This window comes from Typopeltis vanoorti, chromosome 2 (assembly GCF_054136105.1).
Source record: "Typopeltis vanoorti isolate ZY-2024b chromosome 2, IOZ_Tvanoo_1.0, whole genome shotgun sequence".
In the NCBI taxonomy this organism is placed as follows: domain Eukaryota; kingdom Metazoa; phylum Arthropoda; class Arachnida; order Uropygi; family Thelyphonidae; genus Typopeltis; species Typopeltis vanoorti.
In genome coordinates, this window is record NC_143550.1 from 82,819,833 (window position 1) to 82,843,642 (window position 23,810).

General features: G+C 35.0%; 1 protein-coding gene across 7 annotated transcripts in view; it reads right to left on the bottom strand.

The window, feature by feature from the left end:
* Upf2 (UPF2 regulator of nonsense mediated mRNA decay) overlaps positions 1-16,435 on the bottom strand; it is a 705,876-nt gene extending 689,441 nt beyond the window's left edge. For 5 of the 7 annotated variants that reach the window (XR_016550243.1, XR_016550244.1, XR_016550245.1 and 2 more), the window contains exons 1-2: positions 16,246-16,435; positions 13,037-13,128 (exon numbers count right to left, since the gene is read on the bottom strand). Coding sequence is in view for 4 of the 7 variants with exons in the window: in XM_090412106.1 (XP_090268232.1) it covers positions 13,037-13,057 (21 nt within the window). In the remaining 3 variants the exon portion in view is untranslated. The remainder of the gene's footprint in view (positions 1-13,036; positions 13,129-16,245) is intronic. The other 2 variants (XM_090412133.1, XM_090412097.1) reach the window with 1 other exon arrangement.
* Positions 16,436-23,810: the final 7,375 nt, after the last annotated feature.

Below are 23,810 nucleotides of genomic sequence, written 5' to 3' on the forward strand. Positions count from 1 at the left end.
GTAGAAGGTAATAAAGAAGAAATTTTGTTGATAGGAATATATGTTGGAATCAGTTGATACTTTTTCAGAATTCTACCTATAGGTTTTGAGATTCCTGGAATGTACGGAATAGGAACTCTGCGGACTGTTGAAGAAACTAGGTGTTGGAACATAAGAGTCAAGTATCTGTTGCATGTGATTGGAGTTGTAATCATTTGATTCCATTAACTTTTTAATGATGGAAAGTTCTTGTTGTAAGATTATTGGAGAAGAGCAAACTTTATGTGCTCTATGAATTAGAGATTTAAGAATGCTAAATTTTTGAGACATGTGGTGCACAGACCTTTTATGAATGTATCTGTCAGTAAAAGTGGGTTTTCGAAAAAGGTACCAGAAGACGTTCTAGTAAGAAGGATGTCCAAAAATGGTAAAGTACCAGAGTTTTCTTTTTCCATAGTGAATTGGATGTGTGGGTGAAGGTTATTTATCCATTGTAGAAAAGTGGAAAGTTCATCTTCAGTGTGTGGCCAAACAGCAAAAACATCATCGATGTAACGGTACCAAAGACATGGATGAGAACATAGTATCTTCGAATTGTTTCAAATAGTAGTTTGCCAAAGGTGGAGACAGAGGGCTACCCATGGCAGTACCTTCAATTTGTTTGTAGATTTTGTTTTTTCAACTGAAATAACCTGAGTGGATGACATATTCGAATATCCTTGCAATATCTGGAGGGTAATCTTCATATAATGAATTAAGTAATTCATATGTATAACCTCATCAAGTAATTTATTTAGCTGTTTAATTTGCGAATTAGTAGGATTACATGTGAGCTCTTGGTAGGCCGTGGTGTCTTCTAATAGGCTGGATACTTTTGTCTCATAGTCAGTCTTATTCATAATTACAATAGCTTTTCCTTTATTGGCCTTAGAAATGGATATTGTATGATCCTTTCTTAAAGTTAGACTTTAATTTCAGCATTTGATAAATTGCATGGAGGTAATTTGCTTTTGAATAATGAAGTTGCAACTTCAAAACGTAGTTTGTTGGCATCTTCACTAGGAAGTCCTGACAAATTGCTTTCTATATTATATAAGAAATCAAGAATGTTTGCCTGTATTCCATTCCTATTACTGTATGATACTTTGTATGATACTATTATTTTTAGTATGAAATATCTGTCTTTTTACTAATTAAATATTTCACTGTGGTTTTTACGTGTTACTTTATTATTTATGTACATCATATTTTCAAGAAAGTGTTATATTGCTTCAGATTATGGTAGGTCATTTGATCCCTTCCAACTTCAAATGCTAATTGGTAGGAAGCTAGACTCGCGGAGATATTACTAACCCGAAGATACACCATATTTCTCAAACTGTATAAACAGTAAAATCTCCATAACCATTAAGTGTTTCTTAGAAGATCTTTTGAAAACCAAAAACTTAAGTTTATGGTGTTCGAGAAGAAAATTTAAGTTGTTAATTTATTTGTATTTTTTATTTTTATTTTTATTTTTATTTTTTTAAGTACTCACACGTCCTTTAACTAGTAGCTTTGTCGTCTATTTCTTAATTCCCTTCTTTATTTGCATCTTGACTAGTGGCAAAATGTTCACCGATTTAATCAACACTGATCAAAAGCCTCATCAGTGAAGCTTGTGCAGCATGGAAATTGTCATTATACTAATAACAATACTGGGATTCAGTGAATAGATAATGGCATTAAAGACTCTTCAAAATGAAGTATCTAAGTATTAGATACTTATAGCAGTATTACATGCCTGCTTTAAGGATCTAATAATAAATCTCTCTTTACAATGAGTTGAGAGCTTCATGAGTAACAACAATTCAAGATTTTGTGTGAAACAGAAGTGGGTGTTAGCTGTTATTTAGCACTCCAATATTTTTACTTCTGGAATAACATTATTATTACCTCCAAGGAGTCCAAAGACTCATAGAGAGAGAGAGAGTGTGTGCCAACAGCATCGAACGATTGATCCCTTCCAACTACTAACTGCACTCAAACTTGCTTAACTTTTTGCGTGAGCCATTAGTAGCAGAGGCTCCACCAATCGACCAATTCTTGAAATAATTGTTTCATAATCCAAACATTTTTCCTGGCACAACAGATATGGAAGACTATTCATATAAGCACTTAAGAGATGGCAGTTTTTTTTAATAAGAAATGCACTTATGAGCAGCAGCAGAGCTGCTAAATGCAAATTACGTTGCATAAAATAGTGGCTCATTCTTCACTTTAAATCCAGTCTACAAATCATTTTCTTTTGCTGCTTTGAGTCACTATTAATACTGGCAACACCTAAGAGTATATTATTATAAACTTGGTCAACAGACAACCCTTCATCTTGAAAAAGTTACTAAAAGATTTTCTGTGAAGTCTTGAGCCTTCTGCATTTTTAAAATCAGATGACTGCTTATCCACACTAATCATAATGTACCTAATGCCATGACATGTCTTAAACCTGCACAATCACCTAATTTAATAATAAGACAGGCAATATTAGCTGGTTGAAGATTAAATCTGTATAATGACCTGATATTTTCCCCAGATAATCATGCAGTTTTTTTTTTTTTTTTTTGAGGGAGAGTTAATACAAGATGCCCAGCATATTTTCTGGTTCAGGAGCAAATACTTCTATACAAATATAAATAATACATAAAGAAAAGAAACTGATTTAAAAAAAAGCATTCAGAGAAAAAGATAAATATTAATAAAATAAATAAATGCAACGAAAGTCTCAACTTTGTGCTCACAGCCAACTAAAAGAAGTCAAAGTTTGTACAAAAAAAAACAAAGTTTTTTTCTGGTAAGATAGTAAAGAAATAGCAAATATCAGCAGTGCTTATTGATAAACTGATTAATCTGTAACTGCTCAAATTTAAAAAAAAAGAAGCATAAATATCCATATTTTTAGTGAAGAAGTAATAAATAGAAGTTTATTATAAAACTTTCATCTATTCCACAGTGCACAAATGGAAAACCAGGTCTTAAAGGTGTTCAACTTATGCAGTTACACAAATTAATGAGTTTAAAAAAGGAAAAATAGATATCAATATTCATAAACTCATTTTAATGGTATTACAGCACTAAATGCACTAAATTATGAAAAAAATGTTTAGTAACCAGCTTATATTTCACGATTTCAAACCTACCATCTTCAGAGCAAAACAACATGCTATGTTATGATTTATGCACAATGATGAGTAAGCGAGACAATTCAAACTATAACAGACAAAAGATCTAAAGTCCTAATTTGGCCTAATATGTTGTAAAAAAAGACATTGATTAAATCCTTGCCTGAGATCAACTGTTTGCCTTTTCTTGACACATCAGTCACTCTCCTTTCAGATGGTTCATTATCTTCTTGCATTTATAGAAATGCCAACACACACACACACACACACACACACACACACACACACACACACACACACACACACACACACACACACACACACACAAAGATATCTATCTACATAAATAATTCCATCTTCATCCAGCCAACAGTATGGTATTCTAAAAACATTTATAAAACACTTCTGTTCATTATCATGTCGGCTGCACTAGTTATGTTAAAATTGTCACTGGTTAAGCCAATTGTTATCTCTGTCAAGAGACTTTTTACACTAAGTGTTAAGTAAATATACAAGAGTTCAATTTTATTTGTACAATGACCTCTAACTTTATTTTAAAATCCAAGAAATGATTGACTCGAGACCAAATAAAAAAAACAAAAAAACATTTAATGAGACTAAAAACTAAGTACATAGTAAATAAAATTAAATTAACAATAAAACTATTTGGATCCAAGGCTCTCTAGATAAAAACTATACTTTGATAGTTCCTTTATCTTTAGTGGATAAATTCATTCTCTCTCTCTGACTCATTTTATCAATGGTTTCCTTTCATTGATAAAATGAAATGAAACCGTTGATTTACAACATCTTAATCATAGACTGATTAAGGACATTCAGACTGAACATTCTGTTTTCACAACAAATTCTTACAAATAATAACTATTGATTACAGTCAGTTCTTTATCAGGCCTTTTCTCAAAATTAAGTTATTAACTTGTTGAAAGTTTTTCCACTTGGTTATACTATAAATTAAAGAGACCAAGAAATTATATCCTTGGTTTAATCCTTTATCCAAGTGTAAGCAAACAAAGTTTGTGCCTGAAGTATTTTCAGGACTGGGGCAACTCATGGTAAAGGCCTCCACATCACTTGCCTTAGTATCCCATAATTCAAAGCCCATCTCCTTGCAGAGATGTATAATGCTATGCATTATGGAAAGGGTCACTACTCAGACCAGTTTCGACCTTTATTGCGGTCTCATCAGTGGAAGCCAGACCCAGAGGTGATACCAAGGTTGAAGTAATGCAGAAGTCATATTTTCTTATACAAGTTGACAAAAGGTGTCACACTTTATTATTAAAATACATTTTTGAAAATAATGGAGACAACTACCGTGTTTGAATAAAAACTTTAATTTAACATAACTAAAATCTACATTCAACGTTTCAACCTTTATGTCAAGGTCATCTTCTGGAGCGTACACATTATACACAGAAAACAAGCTGCACTACAATCAAACTGGTTTGTTAAAGTTACTGACCAACCGCTACAACAATTGTTGGCCTGACCTCTGGTAAAAAATATATATATATATACATACACACACACATCAATGCTAGAATCCTATTATTAGTGTTATCTGTTGGTTGTAGAAATACATTGGGCACAACAACAAGTCTATGTATCTATCTATATACATATATTAACATCATGAATATACATGTACATTCCAGCCAGTTGGTATGGAATGGTTTCTAATACTAGCTGAAGATCGGCTAGAGTCCTGACTTATATTGATCTTATATATTAGGTAGGCTGAATGTGTGCCATCCAGATCATTGGAATTTTCATGCCATCTTTGTTGTTGATATCAGGATTTCGCAGGCTTCCTTAAATTTCCTTTCATACCAGGTTTTTGTATGGCGTAAAGAGCGGGTGCTTTCCCAGTTGATTTGGTGTAAGGTGTTGAGCACGTGATCTGAGAGGCCTGCTTCGCCATAATGGTTATATTTAATGTGTCTTATGTGTTCTTTCTTACGTATAGTGATTGTCCGTCTTGTTTCACCAATGCACGGTAAATTACAGGTGCAGTGGATGCAATAGACTCCAGGATGTGCAATGGGAGGAGAGGATCCTTAGAGGAGCTGAATATGGTTTTAAGTTTAGTGGGTGGCATTGAGGTTATAATGTTGTAGGATTCTGTTGATTTTTTCTGATAACCCTTTAATGTATGGGATGGCTATAGTTTCACTGTAATCTAGATTCGTTTTTGTTGTTGTTTTATGGAGTATTTTATTAACAGTATTTTTGTTATAACCATTATTTATGAATGTGTTGCTGATGATTTTTAGTTCTTGTTTCAGGGCTTGCTGGTTAGAGCAAATTGTTGTAGCTCTGTTTTTAAAAGTGTTAACGACTCCATATTTTTGTGATGGGTGGTGGTATGAATTAGCATGTATGTATTGGCCTGTGTGTGTGTCGGTTTTCGGTAGACCGTGAAGGATGAACTACCTGAAGGAAGATGTGTGACTAGTGTGTCTAGGAACGGATGCGAGTTTTGATTTTCGATTTCAATGGGAAATTGTATGCGTTCGTGTTGTTTGTTCAGGTGGCTAAAGAATTTGTTTAGCGTTTGTCGCCCGTGTGGCCAGATAGCGAACACGTTGTCAACGTATCTAAGCCAGACTGTCGTCTTAGCATGGTGGAATCAAGAGCCCTTTGCTCAAAAGTTTCCATGTAGAAGTTACGATTTGGGGGGATATTGGTGAGCCCATGGATGTACCTTTTTTTTTTTTTGTGGGTAAAATTTGTTTTGTCACACGAAGTAACCAGACTGTAGTACGTGGGCAAAGAAGGCCATAATGTCGGGCAGAAATTTGTTCTGTAGTAGGAGAATCCATTGAAATCGAAAATCAAAACTCGTTCCAGTTGCTAGACACACGTCTTCCTTCAGGCAGTTTATCCTTCACGGTCTACCGAAAACCGACACACATAGGCCAATACATACATGCTAATTCATACCACCACCCATCACAAAAATATGGAGTCGTTAACACCTTTAAAAACAGAGCTACAACAATTTGCTCTAACCAGCAAACCCTGAATCAAGAACTAAAAATCATCAGCAACACATTCATAAATAATGGCTATAACAAAAATACTAACAAAAAAAAAAAATGTATATATGTATATAGTTAGCAGAGAAAAAAAATGTATACAATAAAAAGCTAGGAAAGATTAGCTAATCTTTCCTAACTTTTTGTTGTTAAGAAATTTATTAACCTTTTTAGTTATCTTACACCAGCTACTTAGGTGGCACTTTTTGGAATTGTCAGTTATTGTTTAATTTGAGCTTAAAATGTACTGAAGATGCCTGTGATACACAGGGGAAAATTATACTATGAAATAATCTTTGTACGTGAGTTTTCCGTTATTAATTTTGTATCTATATATCTTAGGGACTTTAATGAGTCAATTCGACTCTCCCATTGTGTATCACAGACTGGTTTGAGTGTAAAATTACTTATGTGTCTTTTGAGGTATTCCCATTGATGAGTCAAACCGGAAAAAAATACATATAAACAATGTACGTGTCAAAAAATGCTGTGGCATCTAAAGTATTAGCAGTGCAATTCACTACTAAGTTTAATGAATGTGAACTACAAAGTACATACATTGCTCTCTGGCTATAATGTAATATTTGAAATTCTTCGCTGCACACCTTTTACATCACCATATACTGGAGTTATCATATCCTTGACCTCTTAAATCTTGTATTGGTAATGAAAATTTGTCTAGTGTCCCTAGTATTTCATTTGATAAAAATTCTCCAGTGGTATTTTTTATTTCTATAAATCCCAAAAAGTGTTCTTTTATAGAAACCGTGCTATTACTAGTGTTATGAAGTACTATGCTTATTTGGTCCGTGTGACCGATGACGGATGTACAGTCAATAATTATGGAAAAATATTTTGCAGCAACAACAGATTCTAAAATTTTCTTTTTTATTGCATTGGCGAAGATGCTTATTATTTCATTTTGAATATCTTTTCCAAGATAACGCACATGTATCTTTATCGTTTGTTTACATTGGAAATATTATGTCAAATATTTATATTTTTTAAATAACATCTATTGAAATAAATATGACATTTTGCTTTCTTTCCTTGCAAAGTAAAATTATATGGGTCGCACATTTCAATTTTAGGAACTATTTTTTTTTTTTTTTAATGAACAACAAATGATGTTAAACTGCATTACTCGGGATTTCCGATTGCGAGTCTTTTTAATATCAAAAAGTTATATCCAATGGTATTTTATCAGAGATTCTTCGCCTTTGTCTTTTGCTTAAAACTGCGACGGTACAATTGCTTTGAAAAAATAAAGAATTCAAACAAAAAGAAAGTGCACATATGTTATCTAGCAGTATTTTGTGTGTGTGTGTGTGTGTGTGTGTGTGTGTGGTGATAATTTTGGGAGGGATGAGGTAATTAAAGGTGAATTAATTCAGTTATGAAAATTTTGGAAATAAAATTTCATTTTGACACATGCACCTACACGTTTCGAAGGATAAAGTGTAGGGAAAACATCGCTACTTCAAAATTGCTGCGTAATACAGAAAATATGTACATAACAGTTGACTTCATGACTCCTGTTTATTTCGATTTGTAGGGAGTGATTGGGGGAAACCAAGAGAGTTGAAATGCAAAAGCCTACAGATTACGTTTATAAAAATTATGCATTACATGATATGATTCAAGATTTACATATGATTCTCTATAAAGCAAAATTTAAAAGTGCAAACCTTTGCACAATCTTTGAACTAACCTCTGAACTAAGATTATGAATAAAAAAAGAAAACTTAATTTGGAACAGATGAAGGCTGTATTCATTTTTAGATACAGATTTTCATGAATTTATAAAATAATTGTTTGACAAAAATAATTATTTTCAATCAAGTTCTGGGAGAATTTTAAAATGTTTAAAATAATTAGCCAAAAAATTGATAGTGACATTGATCTTCCATAGTGATACAATATGAAGTGAAGAAAGTATGAAAGGTTTTCGTATTTTGCGCTGGCATTAAAAACTATAATTATATGATAAAAACAAGCAGCAAAATGAATATAACTCATAAGTATTTAGTCTGATATAACTTAGATTCCAGTTAACGGCAAGCAACTGCATTTCTTGCTATAGGCAACTGAACATAGCTACTACATACCCCAAGTAATCTAGTTAAGTATTCTTTTCAGCATGAAGGATTATTGCCCCTTCTAATGGACATGACTGTCAAACTGCACTCCTTATCCATGTTCTTTCAGCAGGTGAACAGAATATTATCCAGGTTTGCTGGACATGTACATACGTCCAGCAAAGAAATGGAAAGCTTACATACATGAATTTTATGGAATACAGGAGTTCCTGTTAGTTTTATATGTAGCAAAATCTGGCGCCGCGAAGTCTTGGTGCCCATAGGCAATTGCCTAGGTTTGCCTAATAATAAAACCAGCCCTGCCATGGTGACAAGTCTGTGGAATACTCCCTAAAAGGATAGCTTGAAGGTTTGTGGGTTATAAGGTTTAGTTGATAGGCAGAAAAGAGGGGACATGATAGAAACTTTTAAGATATTAAAGGGATTTTATAAAATTGATGCAAGTGAAATTTTTCAACATATGACAGAGAACTAGGTTACATCCTTGAAAGTTGTGTAAAAGTGTGGTTAGTAGGGCATGCAGACCAATTTTTTGTGAGTAGAGTGGTAAATGAGTGGAACAGATAGCCAGAATTGGTTACGAGTTCCCTGATGGGGAATGGATTCAAGAAGAGGTATGATAGGATTTGTGTGTATGATGGTTGATTTGAGTCTCTTGCAATGAGTCTCCCAACAAGATATCAAAAGCAGGGCCTCTTCATTCAGAAACTGTAAAGCTACTTTACAGTTTCTGATATCTCTAATTACATCACTTGTTCCAATAAAATAATTAATATCACCAGTGTCTTTGAGACAGAAGATGAAACTTTCCATTTTGTATTTCTTCGAATGTTGAAATAGAATATCTATTTAATATCTCCTTTTATTTACTGTTACTTGCTGACAGTCAACTTTTCCAGTTTAAGGAGTCACCTTGCTAAGATTCCCTTTTCATAATCCTTTATTAATTATTAATATATTCTAACTGTCATGTTTTCTTAAAATCTTCCTAAAACAAAATTCTCTGGTCTGGATTCCTGAACTTCCATTTTCTCTCTCTCTCTATTCTTGTTTTCTTTCATTACCCAGGTAAAATCTCCTTAGTGAGCATGCACACACGTTCAAGCAAACAACAAGCGAAAAGAGAGTAATGGCTGACATGTTATCGTCATTGAAGAAAAGAGAATGTCTTTACAATGAATGACTGATATCACAATACTTAACAATTGTGAATTAAATAAATAACTGAAATTATTACAATCCAAGCACCTGGTAAGTACAATAAATCTCGCATATTTTACATTTTATTTTAATGTAAATATCAATTTCTTATTGGGCACATTGCAAGTACCAGTTATATGTGATTACAAAAACCAAATCTAATAAAGTACTAAATGTAGATAAACAATTGTAACAAGATTCATAATTATAAATTATGACTATTTTTACATCATAATGCTGCTCTTTCCACAGAACTTAAATATCTTCACCATACTTTCTTGGTCAATGGCTACAGCTCCTACAAAAATAGATAAAATACTACACTGCCGTCCTCCTTTTCCATCCTCAAACACAAATTTTCCTATATCCGAGGTATATTTGAAAAGTTAGCCAAAGTACTAATAAAATATACCTTTCTCACATGTCAAAATAGCAATTCTGATATGCTCTCTTAAGGATAAACTAAATCCTCTAGCATACTCTGGAGAAGTTCCCTGTGACTTACCTACTATGGCCAAACAGGAAAATCTCTTAACATCTTCCTTGAAAGACATAGTAATGGTAGCAAATGTATTTCTTATGGCAAGTCTGGACTAGCAGACCATGCCTGGACATTCCTTCCTCACAGGATTAGATGAAAAAAAAACCAATGTGCTATATAGAAGTTGTTACATGTAAAAAAGATTTTTAGAGTCAGCTATAGCTATGAAGCATTATCCTAACCTGAACAAGAATCACCGTATTAATTGCCTAAAAATTTAGGAGACTGTTAAGCTAAGATCAAGTACTACACAAACGTAATACTTCTCTTTCACAACATTAGAAGGCACCAAATTAGGATTTTAGATCTTTTGTCGGTCACAATTTAAATTGTTTCACTTGCTAATTGTTGCAAGTAAACTATAATAAAATGTTGTTTTGTTCTGAAGATGCTGGTTTCACTGGTTTGAAATCCAGTGAAATATATGCCAGTTAATAAACAACTTTTTATAATTTAGTTTGTTTGGTAGTGTTGTACTACCATTAAAATATGTTATGAATATACCCAACACCTAAGCTTGCCTATTAGATTAAATATCAATATTTCTTAACCAGGTAATGGTGGAAATAGACATTGTTTTAAGATTAGTTCAAATTCATGTAGTTTGGGATTTGTGTGAAATTAGTGATTCCTATGAAGGAATCACTAATTTCACACAATATAATTAATAATTCCCCCACTTAGTACTTAGCTGGTTGGAATCCAACCAGCTAAGTATTAAGTGGGGGAATTATTGATTATATTTCAGATGAACATTTCCCAAGGAAATATTTATAGAATACACATATTGCAGAAACCAAACATCAGTATGAAAGTGAGAGGAGTGAAATGGTAAGAGATGGGTCATTAATAAGTCTAACTGCTTTCCTCTGTATTGAATCGAGATGAGCTAACACTTCTTCAAATGAAAAGGCCTTTAATAATGATTCCGCATGCGAATCAGGCCTGTCCAACCTAAGGAAAAACTGTCCTATCATCCTTGCAACAATGGTACTGAAGTGCATCCAACAGAAACGTGGACTACTGAAAAAAAAAAAAAAAAAAAAAAAAAAAAAAAAAAATTGCTTTGAAGACTTGGTTACTAAGAATAAGAATGATGCGAGTTACTTAGAAAATAATTACACATAACTGAAAGAACAAACACACAATCAAACAAGATCAATGACCGATTGAGGGTAGGAGCAGGAAAATAAAATTCTGGGACATGCCCTATGTAAATGAGGCCAACTATTGTTATCATCATAACAAAATATGGAAAAATGATGAGACCTAGATATCATTACAAAGGACAGACAAAAGCAGGACCTCAACAAATTATGCAAATCCTACTTGTCATGGAAAAAAAAATTTTCTTCCCCAAGACCTGCCCCATGTTTTAAATATGCCCTAATAAGCCAGTCAGTGAGTTCCATAAAGTGTTGAAAGTTTATTTTTCACTTGGTTAGAGTATAATAAATTTAGTTTAATCCTTTATCCAAGTGTGAGCAAACAAAGTTTGCGCCTGAAAGTATCTTCAGGACTGGGTTAAGGTGGTACGAGTTGCCCTGGTGTGTACCACCTTAACCCAGTCCTGAAGATACTTTCAGGCGCAAACTTTGTTTGCTCACACTTGGATAAAGGATTAAACTAAATTTATTATACTCTAACCAAGTGAAAAATAAACTTTCAACATCTTTCTCTAAATCCAGAGTAAATTATTAAAAAAGGGTGGCACACTAATTGGCAATTCCTATAGGTAGAGATGACCTGCTAATGCTTCTGCCTGATATCTCCACTTGGGCCTGGCTCCCACTGAAGAGACCTCAATAAAGGTCGAAACTAGTCTGGGTAGTGGCCCTTCCCTTAATGCATAATATTAGACATATCCGCAAGGAGATGTGTTTTGCATTATAGGAGATACTGAGATAGGAGTGTTGGTAGCTTGCTCCACCTTTGCAACGAGTTGCCCTGGTGTGTACCACCTTAACCCAGTCCTGAAGATACTTTCAGGCGCAAACTTTGTTTGCTCACACTTGGATAAAGGATTAAACTAAATTTATTATTATATTATAAAGTTCCATAAAGTGATTAGTGATGTTGCATTTGTATTTTTTTTCTTAAATCCATTTTTCAGAAACTTTTATTAAATAAAAATATTCTATTAGTTGAGTCTACAGCTACTCACCTGCTAGCAAAATCCACTTGCCATGGGTGAGCATATTTGTTGAACATTGAACAAAAGTATAATTCAAACATTTAGGGATGCACAAGACAGGAAGAACTATTACCAACCTCTGGATCAGTGACAACACTTCAATGAAACAAAGACAGTACAGAGTTTACAGATCAAAAGTAACCTCAATACAATAGTTAAAAATGTCTGCATGGTTAGCCTAGTGGCTTTGCGCTTCACAACCATATGCCTGGGAAAGGAGTGTCCTAGGTTCGATTCCCGTCAACGACGTGAGGAGCTGAAGGATCTTCCTCAGCCATATCCAAGTTAGCTGGTCTTGGGAGTGGACAGCAGGGTTTTCCCCCCCAGATTATCTGGTGTTTTTCATCCCGCAAGCAGGCAAACCGGTCTGAGGACACACGGATTACAGTCAGGAATACTGACCCAGCCATAGGTCTGATTCGTCAGCCTATGCCGGTTCCCGGATAAAATTTGGGGGAACTAAATGGTACTGTGAACTCCCGTAAAAAAAGGGGGGAATGCAGTATCATCACACGGAATTTAATTTAATGGTTAAAAATGACAAAATTTGAATGCTCAAGGCATGTTGTGACATATGCTAAGAGGCTCAGTTTTATGCTATGAGGATCAGTTTCAGTTTGCATGCCAAGCTACAGCCAAGTTCATACTAAATTTGTTCACCTAAAAAAAGAAGTCATTTCTGATATCTGTTACTGCTATTGTCTTAATTTTTTTCATTAAATATTTGTTTTGAAATACAGATATTCTTTTGCAGAAATCCTTACTTATAAGCTATTTTATCAATAAAATGTACATCATCACCTTACCTCATTTCCATTGTCATTCATGATGCTATGTTGATGTGATATATACCCATTACCCAGATAAACCAGTAAATGGGAAATTTGTCATGTCACATCTGAAAGTTAAAAAAAAACAATAGATAAAGAATCATGTCATTAAACTATCAAAAGTAGAATGAAAATAATTTTCAATTAATTGAACTGGGATTTTTCCATAAGTTTCCTATTTCATATTCCCTGTACATGATTCTGGAAAGATTATCATCACCAGATATCCACAGAGTCAACTCATCATGAGAGGTCCTACTGTCACAGACATACAAAGCTCATTGTTATGAATTTTCTGCACTCACCACACTCTCGGGCAATGCATGCAAAAAACTTGCTCCTCACAGCAAAAAGTGCAGTATAAGCAGCAGTAACTAATGAGCCCAAAAGACATCCAAGGGAGTTCTTACGATATGTGACCAGTAGAAGAAAGAATGATTATGGAATGATGATAATGATTAGTGAAAATGGTAGAATTATAACCACTGAGGAGATAATAGCCATTAAATAAGTAATTCATAATAAGCATTTCATCTTTGTGAACTTGAGAGCAGTGGGAAGGAAAGAGCTACTGATGGTGAGTGAGCAGGAAGTATACGAGGAATTTAGTCAACATGATAACAATAAGGCTGTATGACTTGATGGTATATCATAACCATCTTGAGGAATGTTCCAGGAATTTAACATAGCTTTGATGGCCCAATCTAAGAATTGTTAAAAACAGTACAAATTCCAAAGGAGTGGAAAGAGGCTAAAATTGTTCCAATTTATAAGGGAGATAAGACCAAGGTTTTGAATTATAGGCATTTGTTTGGAGATGTGTTAGAGAGACCAGTCAGGACAAAGATTCTGAATTGACAACAGCAGCATTTCCTTTGATGGACATGCATGGGTTTGCTAAAGGACGATTGTGTTTAGGCATTCTACTTACTTATAAAAAAGTGACAAATGCATTAGACAAAGGGAATAAACATATTGGTATATTTCAATATTGCAGGCTTCTATTATCAGCACTAATCTACTATCCAATTCTACCTGGAAAAGATGAGAGTTGGATAGTAGACTGGTGCCCTATATTGGAAATTGGCTGTCTGATAGGTGATAGGTATAATAAAGTTATGTATGAGGGAGCAGTATCCCAAAAGAGGGAAGTCACTAGTGGTGTACCCTGAGGGTCTGTTCTGGGGTCACTGTTTAATTGTATGTACTGAGAAGGGCTTGAATGGTGATACAGTTGTTTGCTGATGATGTTGCACAGTTTGGAAGACTTGTGGAATAGTTATTGCACGAGTGCTTGAATATAGACTGGGCAAACAGACAAGTATGGAATTGCCATTTCAATGTAACAAAGAAGAGTGAGGTTTTACAATTTGGAAAGCAATAATGGGATGCAGGATGAGAGCTCTTGGGGGGGGGGGGATAGCAACTTGAAATTTCAGGGATATTTTGCTAATATTGTGCAGGCAGCACAGTGGATTATGACAATGATGCAAAAGACACTGACATGTAGAAGAAAGGACATTTTAATTCTACTGTGTAAGGCTTTGATCACACCACATATGGATTACTATGTATAGATTTAGTTACTTGATTTTCAAAAGGATGAAGAAATGTTGGAAAGGATTCAGCGATGATTTACTTATCTGGTTTCTGGAATGTTAGGTATGAAGACAATTTGAGGAATGCGATTTGCAGATTCTAGCTGATATAAAGGGGAAGGAACATATTGAAACAAGTTTTTAAGGGGTTATATTACTGGATTAATATGGATGAGATTTTTCATAAAAAAGGTAGAGAAGAAAAATTCATTCATCCCTGGCAGCCATATAAGGAAGATGTCAGCAGGAGAAAGAGTAGATATTTTGCACTGAGAGTGGTGGGCGATGGAATGTATTGCCTAGAAGGTGGTGAATGTAGAGAGAGTGAATACATTTAGGTCAGTGTGATGAGCTGTGTGAGAGTAGCTCATCTCACAGTCCTGACTCCATTGAAGTTTGATGTTAGTAATAATATAACCCTCACCAGCTATACACATTGCATTCCATTATTGCCTTCCACGTTTCTAAACCTTATACTTCACACCACCAAATTGACAACCTCATTCATGTTCCTACACAGCCAGTCTATTTAAATCTTGGTCACATTTGTTTTCACCAAACTGCTTCGTCTGCAAACATATTCCCATTTAAACCTCTCCCAATATCATTAAACAAGTTAAAGAATAATGACCTAAAACAGACTTCTATGGCACACATAAGTGACAGCTCCTCCATCATTTGCACAATATCTGTTATCTGTCATTGCCTATCCAACTCCATAATGGATTATCTAACTCACACCTATCCAAATTTAATTATCAACTTGTTAAGTGGCATCTAACAAAGGCGTTTGCAAAATTTGAATATACTGGTATATATACATCTCCTTTGTTCAAAACATCTGTAATCTTCTTGTAATATGTAAGTGGAGCGCTCGTCTTGCTGTTATTAATTCAGAATTCCAATCCTCACTATTCGTTATAGTAACCTTAACCACAACCAACACCTGATATGGTGACCGACTGGCTTTAGTTCTAGTTTTACCATTTTTGTAAAGTGAAACTATTTACCCTGCACACGCACACCACCTTTTCATTTTTTTTTTTTTAATTTAAAAAGAATGGAAAAGGTGCCATTCTTTTTAAAGCGGCGACTGTCCTCGCTTCTATAAAACTTTTGTGAAACATGTAAAGACTTAACTAGATGGAATGATCTAGAACGAAGTGTTAAGTTATACAGAGATATCGTCCCATTAACAGCGAAGTAATTTTATTTTTTACATACCTCTCTTTCACCCACCGCTAATCCCTCCTTCAATATTTATTATCATAATTATAAAGTGAAAGTTAACATCACAGTGGCAACTCTATTATGTGAGTTAAACATTAAAAAATGTTACAATTTCACTGGCGTTTCACTGGTATAATAGTTCTCATTAAATCTGCCAATTATTTAGACAAGTTTCCAACAATAATTTTTCATCTACTGCTTTTCAGAATACAGATATACAAGTGATGAAAGTAAAATAAAGTGGAACCAAAAACTAGATTGTAAGAATAAAAAATAACATCAAAACAGCTCATCAGTTAAATATAAATAAGTAAAACAGCTTACTATTAAAATTCAGAAAAATCGAAAATTACTCACCATAAAACAATTTTAACCGAAATTTTACTCCCACTTTTTCTGCAGTAATTTTCAAATGCATCTGCTTATATATAACTACACACACCGTAATCTAAACCACGCATTTTTCTTTATTTATTGAACTAAAAAAAATCTATCTATCGTTGTTTACATTACACTTCACCACTGTTCATAAAAATGGCACTGGACACTCGCTTGCGAATGCGCATGTTGATACTCACGAAACTTATAGGGAAATACTCCAACTATAATTGCATATTTCTAAAAATCAGACAAGTTTTTAGGAGCTAAAATAACTTGAAATATTCTCAGTTTCTCTATATAAATAACAACAAACGAATACATTATCAGTTATCGATATTGCAGGTTGTTATTCAAAATTATACTATCTTGAAAGATCTCCATGTATTATATAATGATAATACTGTATAATTAAAAGGTTGGTGGTTTACTATATTTTGTAATATACTAGGTTTAAGTTTAATGTGAGTGTTAATGGATTCCTCTTTTCAAGCCTATAGTTTTTTATTTATTTATTTATTTACATATTGAAGTTGGAGTGGAGTGGGATATCACGTTATTTCTGTAAAAGAAGCATTAGGGTATCCAGTGCATTATAAGAAAATAGTTTACTTTCATTGAACACTGACTTTCCACATCTCCCTAACACACATCCGAACGGCACTGTATGAATACTTAAAGATAAAGCTGACGTCGAGTTATATTTTTCCTCCTCTAAATGACGAAGGAAAATTAAATAATATTATACCAAAAACAGTACAATGTACGTCTCTTCTGGACTTTCATCAAAAAACCTAAGAAAAATTATGAATAGCATCGAATAAAATATAACAAAAGTACACCTCTTGGTAGCAGTTCTCCAAGTTTGCTCCAAAGTTGTGTTCTAGAAGAAACACCTATAATATTGTCTGCACACATCCTTTCATACCCAGTCTAAACAATACCACAGAAGCAAGCCTATATTCAGTCGATTTCAATCTATCAATTCAATCTATCAATCTTTCAATCTATCTAGCTCTAAAACTATCAATATATTATTATTATGATTATTATCCCAAGACTCCATGGAGTCAAAGACTCATCTAGGAGGTCCTTTTATCATACATAGCATTGTAGATGCCTCAATCCTCTGAAATAATGGATATCTGCTATGACGTAAAATTTTGCCCATGAAGTAGATCTCTTTGTCTACATGTCTATTTCAAGTCATGTCCATGGAACTTACACATCAATTTAGGCTTTCCAACTTAAATTGATCAGTTTAACATAAAGAACTACTTACCGAACTACCATGCTATCGACCTTCTACCAGTGGTTGTCGCATGCTGAGTTTTTTAGCTATTCACTGAGTATTTCCTCACTTTGGAGTGCTCCGCTAAGCACAAGTGTTACAGTGCTCTCTCTCTCTCTTTCTCTCTCTTCCCCTACATATATTAGGTCATTTCAAAAGTTCTGTTCACCGCAATCCTGTTGTTTCAGATCTTTAAATCAAATCAAATATTTAATTAACAAAGCACATTTACAAGCTTTTAATATAATCCTCCGTTTTGCATTATTACTACTTCCTAATATTCGTATCAGCCTTCAACTTCAGTTGTCAAATATTTTTGTTGATTTATTGAAAAAAAGGGTCAAACATCACTAAAAATCCTATCAGTGGTACATTGTACATGATATACTTCCCACAAACTGTTCCTTTCACGCTATGGGACAATCCTGGGAGGCTCGTTCCAGGATTACACAAGTTGGGAATTATGAGTCACTTCCTCTCCATACCTTTCCATAAAATCACATAATTACGTGAGACATGTGGTTTCACATTGTTACAATTGACCCTACAGGTACCCTGTCTGTTAGTATCATTTTATTCTTCTTTACGCTATTATCGCACCAACTTGACCTCCGATTGTCCATGTAGATTTTTCTTGGAGGAGGAAAGGTCAGATGAGTATTGACTTATTACTTGACACTATGAGGACTAACTTATCTGATTTATCAATATGCAATAAGGGTGACTTATAAGTAGGGTTACCATATTCTAAAATGCCAAAATGCTGATACCCCCATCGCCTGACCAACTCGTTCCGGATACAAACATCTAACACAAATATAAATACATATGTTGAAATATTTACCTTTGTAAGCTTTTCATTAATTAGATGTGATGAGTATGCTTATTAGAACACACAATAATATGAGATTTTAAGTGTCATCATAAGTCTTATGAAAAAAGAGTAGGCCTACATGAAAAAGAATTAGACTTATCACACTACATACATAACTTTGCAGCCCATGCATATTTTTCACTAGACCTAATTTTCTTTAGCAGTTCTTTGTTTCGACACAAATAGTTGGTCATATTTTTACATGTAAAATATCTATAATTAAATTTAACTATAGCAAATCCTTTCACAGATTCTATGGTAACTCTATTTCTTTTCTTGGTGCACTGAGCTTGTATTAATGAAAAGAGCCTTTCAACACTGGCATTGTGACCTGGAATTGCAAACAGAAACTGAGCTATTTTTACATTTCATTGTACTGTTCTTCACTCTTGCAGAATTCAATGCAGTCACACCATTTTTTCCGACTTGACACTTCTTTTCCATCATAAGCAGATATTTTCATTATTAAAATGCTGACGTATGGTAACCCTACTCATCAGTGAGAGGATTGAATTTTATGTTTTGGTTCAAAACCTAGTATTCCTATTTAACCTGAACAAGAGGGAGGAGTTTTGGGCTTTGGTCAGTGCAACCTCCCCAAAGGCTATAGACATCAGTGAGACTTCGCAAACAGCAGTTTTTTATTATTATTATTATTATTATTATTTGACACCTCCATGGAGTTCAAGGACTCATCGAGGGAGGGCACCTGCTCTACAGCTGTCTCCACAGCTCAATCCACCAACTAGCCACAGCTACACCAACGCCATCTACCGCTGACCACCACCACTAGTATTTCCAAAGACAATCACAAACATCCATGCCCACGGCGGGATTCGAACCCGAAGCCTTTTGGCTGGAGAGCGGATATGCTAACCATTCGACCAGCCAGGCTGGCGGTTGATGTAGTTACAGGGACCGAATATAAAGGGTTTAGTATTTTCAGGGAAGATAGAGAATACAGGATAGAAGTAGAACTGTTGATAGCAGATGAATTGCATAAAAGAATAGGACACAGGCAGAAAGGTGGCTGTCCATTTGAAGCAATCAAGTATGAGATTAAGACCACTATGACAAAAAAAAAAACACATTGCCACCAATATGTGAAAGTGACCATGCGGTCTTGACTTGGGAGATCGTAAAACATGACGAATGTTCTATCACGAAGGGTTATTTGTGGAACTACAAGGCAGGTGATTATGACATGCTTAGGAAGAAGCTTAAATCTGTGGAGGGAATATAAAGAGAAAGGAGAACAGCAAACTCATGAACGATACAAAACTCTGTAAAGAAAGGTGACCAGCATGGCAAGGAAAGAAGGCAAAATCAGATTATGAGAAGAATTTAGCCGAGCAGTCCAAAGGAAATCCCAAAGAGTTCTTATGTGGCAAGTAAGAGGAAAAATTATTATGGAAGATTAACCTTAATGAGTGATGATGGCCATGAGGAAAGAAAATTGGATAAAATAGCCAAGTTACTGAGTGACCACTTTGCAAGCATATATGTTCCCAGTGAGTGCTTCAACTTACATGAACAGACACTAATGTGGGAACAGAATTAGATGACTTGGAGGATCTTACGATACTGCAGAATCTCAATGTGAATATAGCCGTGGGATTAAATGGCATATCAGCTAGGGATTTTGAAGAATGTGAAAGAGAACTGGCAATGCCTTTGACTAAGCTGTTTAATTTAAGTCACGTCTCTGGTAGAGTTCCAAGGGAGTGGAAAGAGGGCAAAATTATTCCTTCTCATAAGAGAGGTTCTAAGACTACAGTAGCAAATTATAGACCACTCAGTATCTCAGGTGTGGTCTTAAAATACAGGAAATATTGGAAAAAAATAATAAATAAATAAATCAGCTAATGCCTTTTTTGTTTCCGTATAGGGAGTAGACGAGGCCGTTTTTTAGCCCTATCTAACTTTTTTGGAGACTGAGTGGGCCCTTCAATCTCACTGGTAGCCAATCAGAGGCTAGCACTAATTAATCGGCACGCAATTAAGAAGGCTGATAGTAAGTTCCGCCATCTGGTAGTCCCTAACCCTAACACAATATTTTTAATGTCTGAAAATAGTGTGGGTTCGACGGCCGATTTTCTTGAGTTTACGGTACGAATAACCCGAGTTTCCGGGAGGAAAAACCCGCTAGCCCATGCCAGAGATCGACTAACTCTGGAACCGCTCGAGAAAAGGCTTGGAAAAAGTTCCTCTAGTCGGCGACTAAATTCGAAAGCCTTTCGTCGTGCGGTCAAGCGCTGTAGAGTGCAAACGCCACTTCTACTAAGCAACACAGGAAATATTGGTAAAAAAGAAAATTCAAGAATGGGTAGATAAAAATAATATATTGTGAGAGGGTCAACATGGCTTTGTGAAGGGTCGGTCTTGCCTTAGTAATTTACTAACTTTTTATAATCGGGTAACAGCTAAGTTCGATAAAGGAAATGGCTACACGATGATTTTGCCATTTGACAGAATACCACATGGAACTCGGTTACGCAAATGAGAACAAACGGAGGATGGATATGACACTGGTTAAGTGGATAAGAAGGTGGCTGCTGGACAGATATCAAAAAGTGTTAAGTGGAGGGGCAGAATTCAGGTGGAAACAGATGACTACTGGTGTGCCACAAGGTTCCGTGCTGGGACCAATGCTGTTTAATTTGCATATAAATGAAATAGGAAATAATCTTAAAGGAAATATTCAGTTCTTTGCTGATGATGCGAAATTAGGTTGAGTAATACTTAAACAAGGCAATCTGGAGAGAGATTGCAAGACAATTTAAATAGGCTGTCAGAATGGCCAAAAGTTAATGGATGTCAGTTTAATGTCGAGAAATGTAAAGTTATGCACATTGGGATAAATAAATTACAAGCAGTTTATCACATTGATGGCACTGTACTCCAGGAAACAGATGAAGCTAGAGATTTAGGATGGTGGTAGCCAGAAAGTTAAAAGTTTAGAGGGCGTATTGCTAAGGTAGCACTTAAGATTACTTGCATAATGAAGAACACATTAGCAAGTAGAGAAAACTAAGTTCTAATTCCTGTTTATAAGGCCTTGATATGCCCACATCTGGATTACTCTGCTCACGTCTGGTTCCTCGGGTTTCTTAGGGGGTGTGGAAGCGGGGGAGAGGATTCAGAGGCGAGTGACCAAGATTATAAGTGGTGTGTGGAATGTGTCCTACGAGGAACGAGGATAGATTAAAGGTGTGTGGATTGCAGAAGTTGGTTGATTGAAGAAAAAGAGGGGATATGATAGTAACATTTAAGATACTTAAAGAGTTTTATAGGATAGTTGCAGGGGAAATGTTTCAGTATTTGGCTAGAGGAACCAGAACAAGGGATCATCCCTGGAAGTTGAACAAAGGTGTGGTCAGTAGGGCTGTGAGGACAAATGTTTTGCTCGGAGAGTGGTGAATGATGGAATAGGTTGTTAGATTCCATTCCGTTGTGAGTGCTTTTTCTGTAAATGGGTTCAAGGAAAGGTATGATAGATTGGGTCTCCCGTGATGAGTCTTTGGACTCCATAGAGATACCTGTATAATAATAATAATAATAATAATAATAATAATAATAATAATAATAATAATAATAATAATTGAACATAATAAAGATGCCTCATGGATTACGGAAATGGAATCAGAAATGAAAAACAAAAACAAATGCAAATGTCATTATCACTAAAGAAATGGACAGTGCACAAGCTAGAAAATTAAAATACTTGAGTGCATCTGGTAAAGACGAACTACTTGGATTTTGGTTAAAGCATCTAACTAGTCTACATGATCAAGTGACAGAACAATTTAATTATTTGTTGCAGTCAGGCTCAGTGGAAGACTGGATGATATCTGGGCGCACTTTTCTGTTCAGGGAAAGTTAAGGATTAGGGTGCAGACCCAAGTAACTATAGTCCAATAACATGCCTATCAACTATGCTTAAGCTGTTCACTGCAATCATAGTGAATTCCATATACCACTACTTATGAGATAATGAAATTTATCCAAATGAACAAAAAAGGCAATTTTCAAAAATCTATAGGAACAAAAGACCACATGCTTATTAATAAAATTATTCTCAGTAATTCGAAAAGGCGAAAATCGAACTTAAAAATGGCACAGATAGACTATAGGAAAGCATTCGATTTTTTCCCACACTCCTGGATTCTAAAATCAAAATTTGGAATTAGCAAAAACATACGTTCATTTCTGACTGCTGCTATGAAATCATGGAAAACAACTTTAGTAGTCAATAATGAACGATTCGGAGATATTAGCATTGAACGTGGAATTTTCCAACGTGATTTCCAAGGCTATCACTAATTAAGCAGCACGCAGTGAAGAGACGGCTTAACATGTGCCGCCATCTCATGGTCGCTAACCCTAACACAATATGTTTAATTTACGAAATAGTGTGCATTCTTCGGTCGTTTTTCATGAGTTTACGGGGGGGGGGAAACGAGTTTCCGGGAGAAAAAACTCGCTTGCCAATGCCAGAGATCGACTAACTCGGGAACAGGTCGAAAAAAGGCTTAGAAGAAGTTCCTCTTGTAGCCCACTAGTTTGAGAGAGAGAGAGAGAGAGAGAGAGAGAGAGAGGGAGAGAGAGAGGAACTTTTTCGAAGCTTTTTTCGACCGGTTCCAGAGTTAGTCGATCTCTTTTACTAAGTTTTTATAATAGAGTAATATCTAATTTACGGGAAACCGGGTTTTTTCTAGCGGAATCTCGGATTTTACATCCCGTAAATTCTAAACTGGACTGTAGAACCCACACTATTTTCAGACATTCAAAATATTGTGTTATGGTTAGGTTACACGAGATGGACTCACTTATTACCCGTCTCTTCACTGCGTGCCGCTTAATTAATAATAGGCTTGGGCAAGCTATCTCTGATTGTTGCCAGTGGAGATTGAACTGCCCACTCTGTCTCCAAAAGTTAAATAAGGCTAAAACGGCCTCACCTACTCCTTACTCTATAAGGGAATAAAAGGCGTCAGCTGATTTTTTTAAGTGAGTTAGAAAGAGACCGACTTAATATTAATTTTAGGGTGAGTAACGGCATAGGAGAGAAGCAGTTTCTTGAGCAGAAAAAAAATACAGTCAATTTTTGGATGATGAGAAGGCGATGAGTATGAGGAGTTTGAGCCAAATGAAAACTAAAGTGTTCATTTGGCTCAAATAAAAAAAAAACATAAAAAAGGTAACTTTTTTTTTATGTGAGTCTTCCCCCACAAGATGTTGATCTTGTTTTCAGATATAGATCTTACTCAGAGTGAAATACATCAGATGGTGTCATTTTGCGACAAGTAAGATATGGCTGAATTAACAAGGTTGTCCTCAACCAAATGGAGAACGACAAGGAAATCAGTGTTTTAAGTT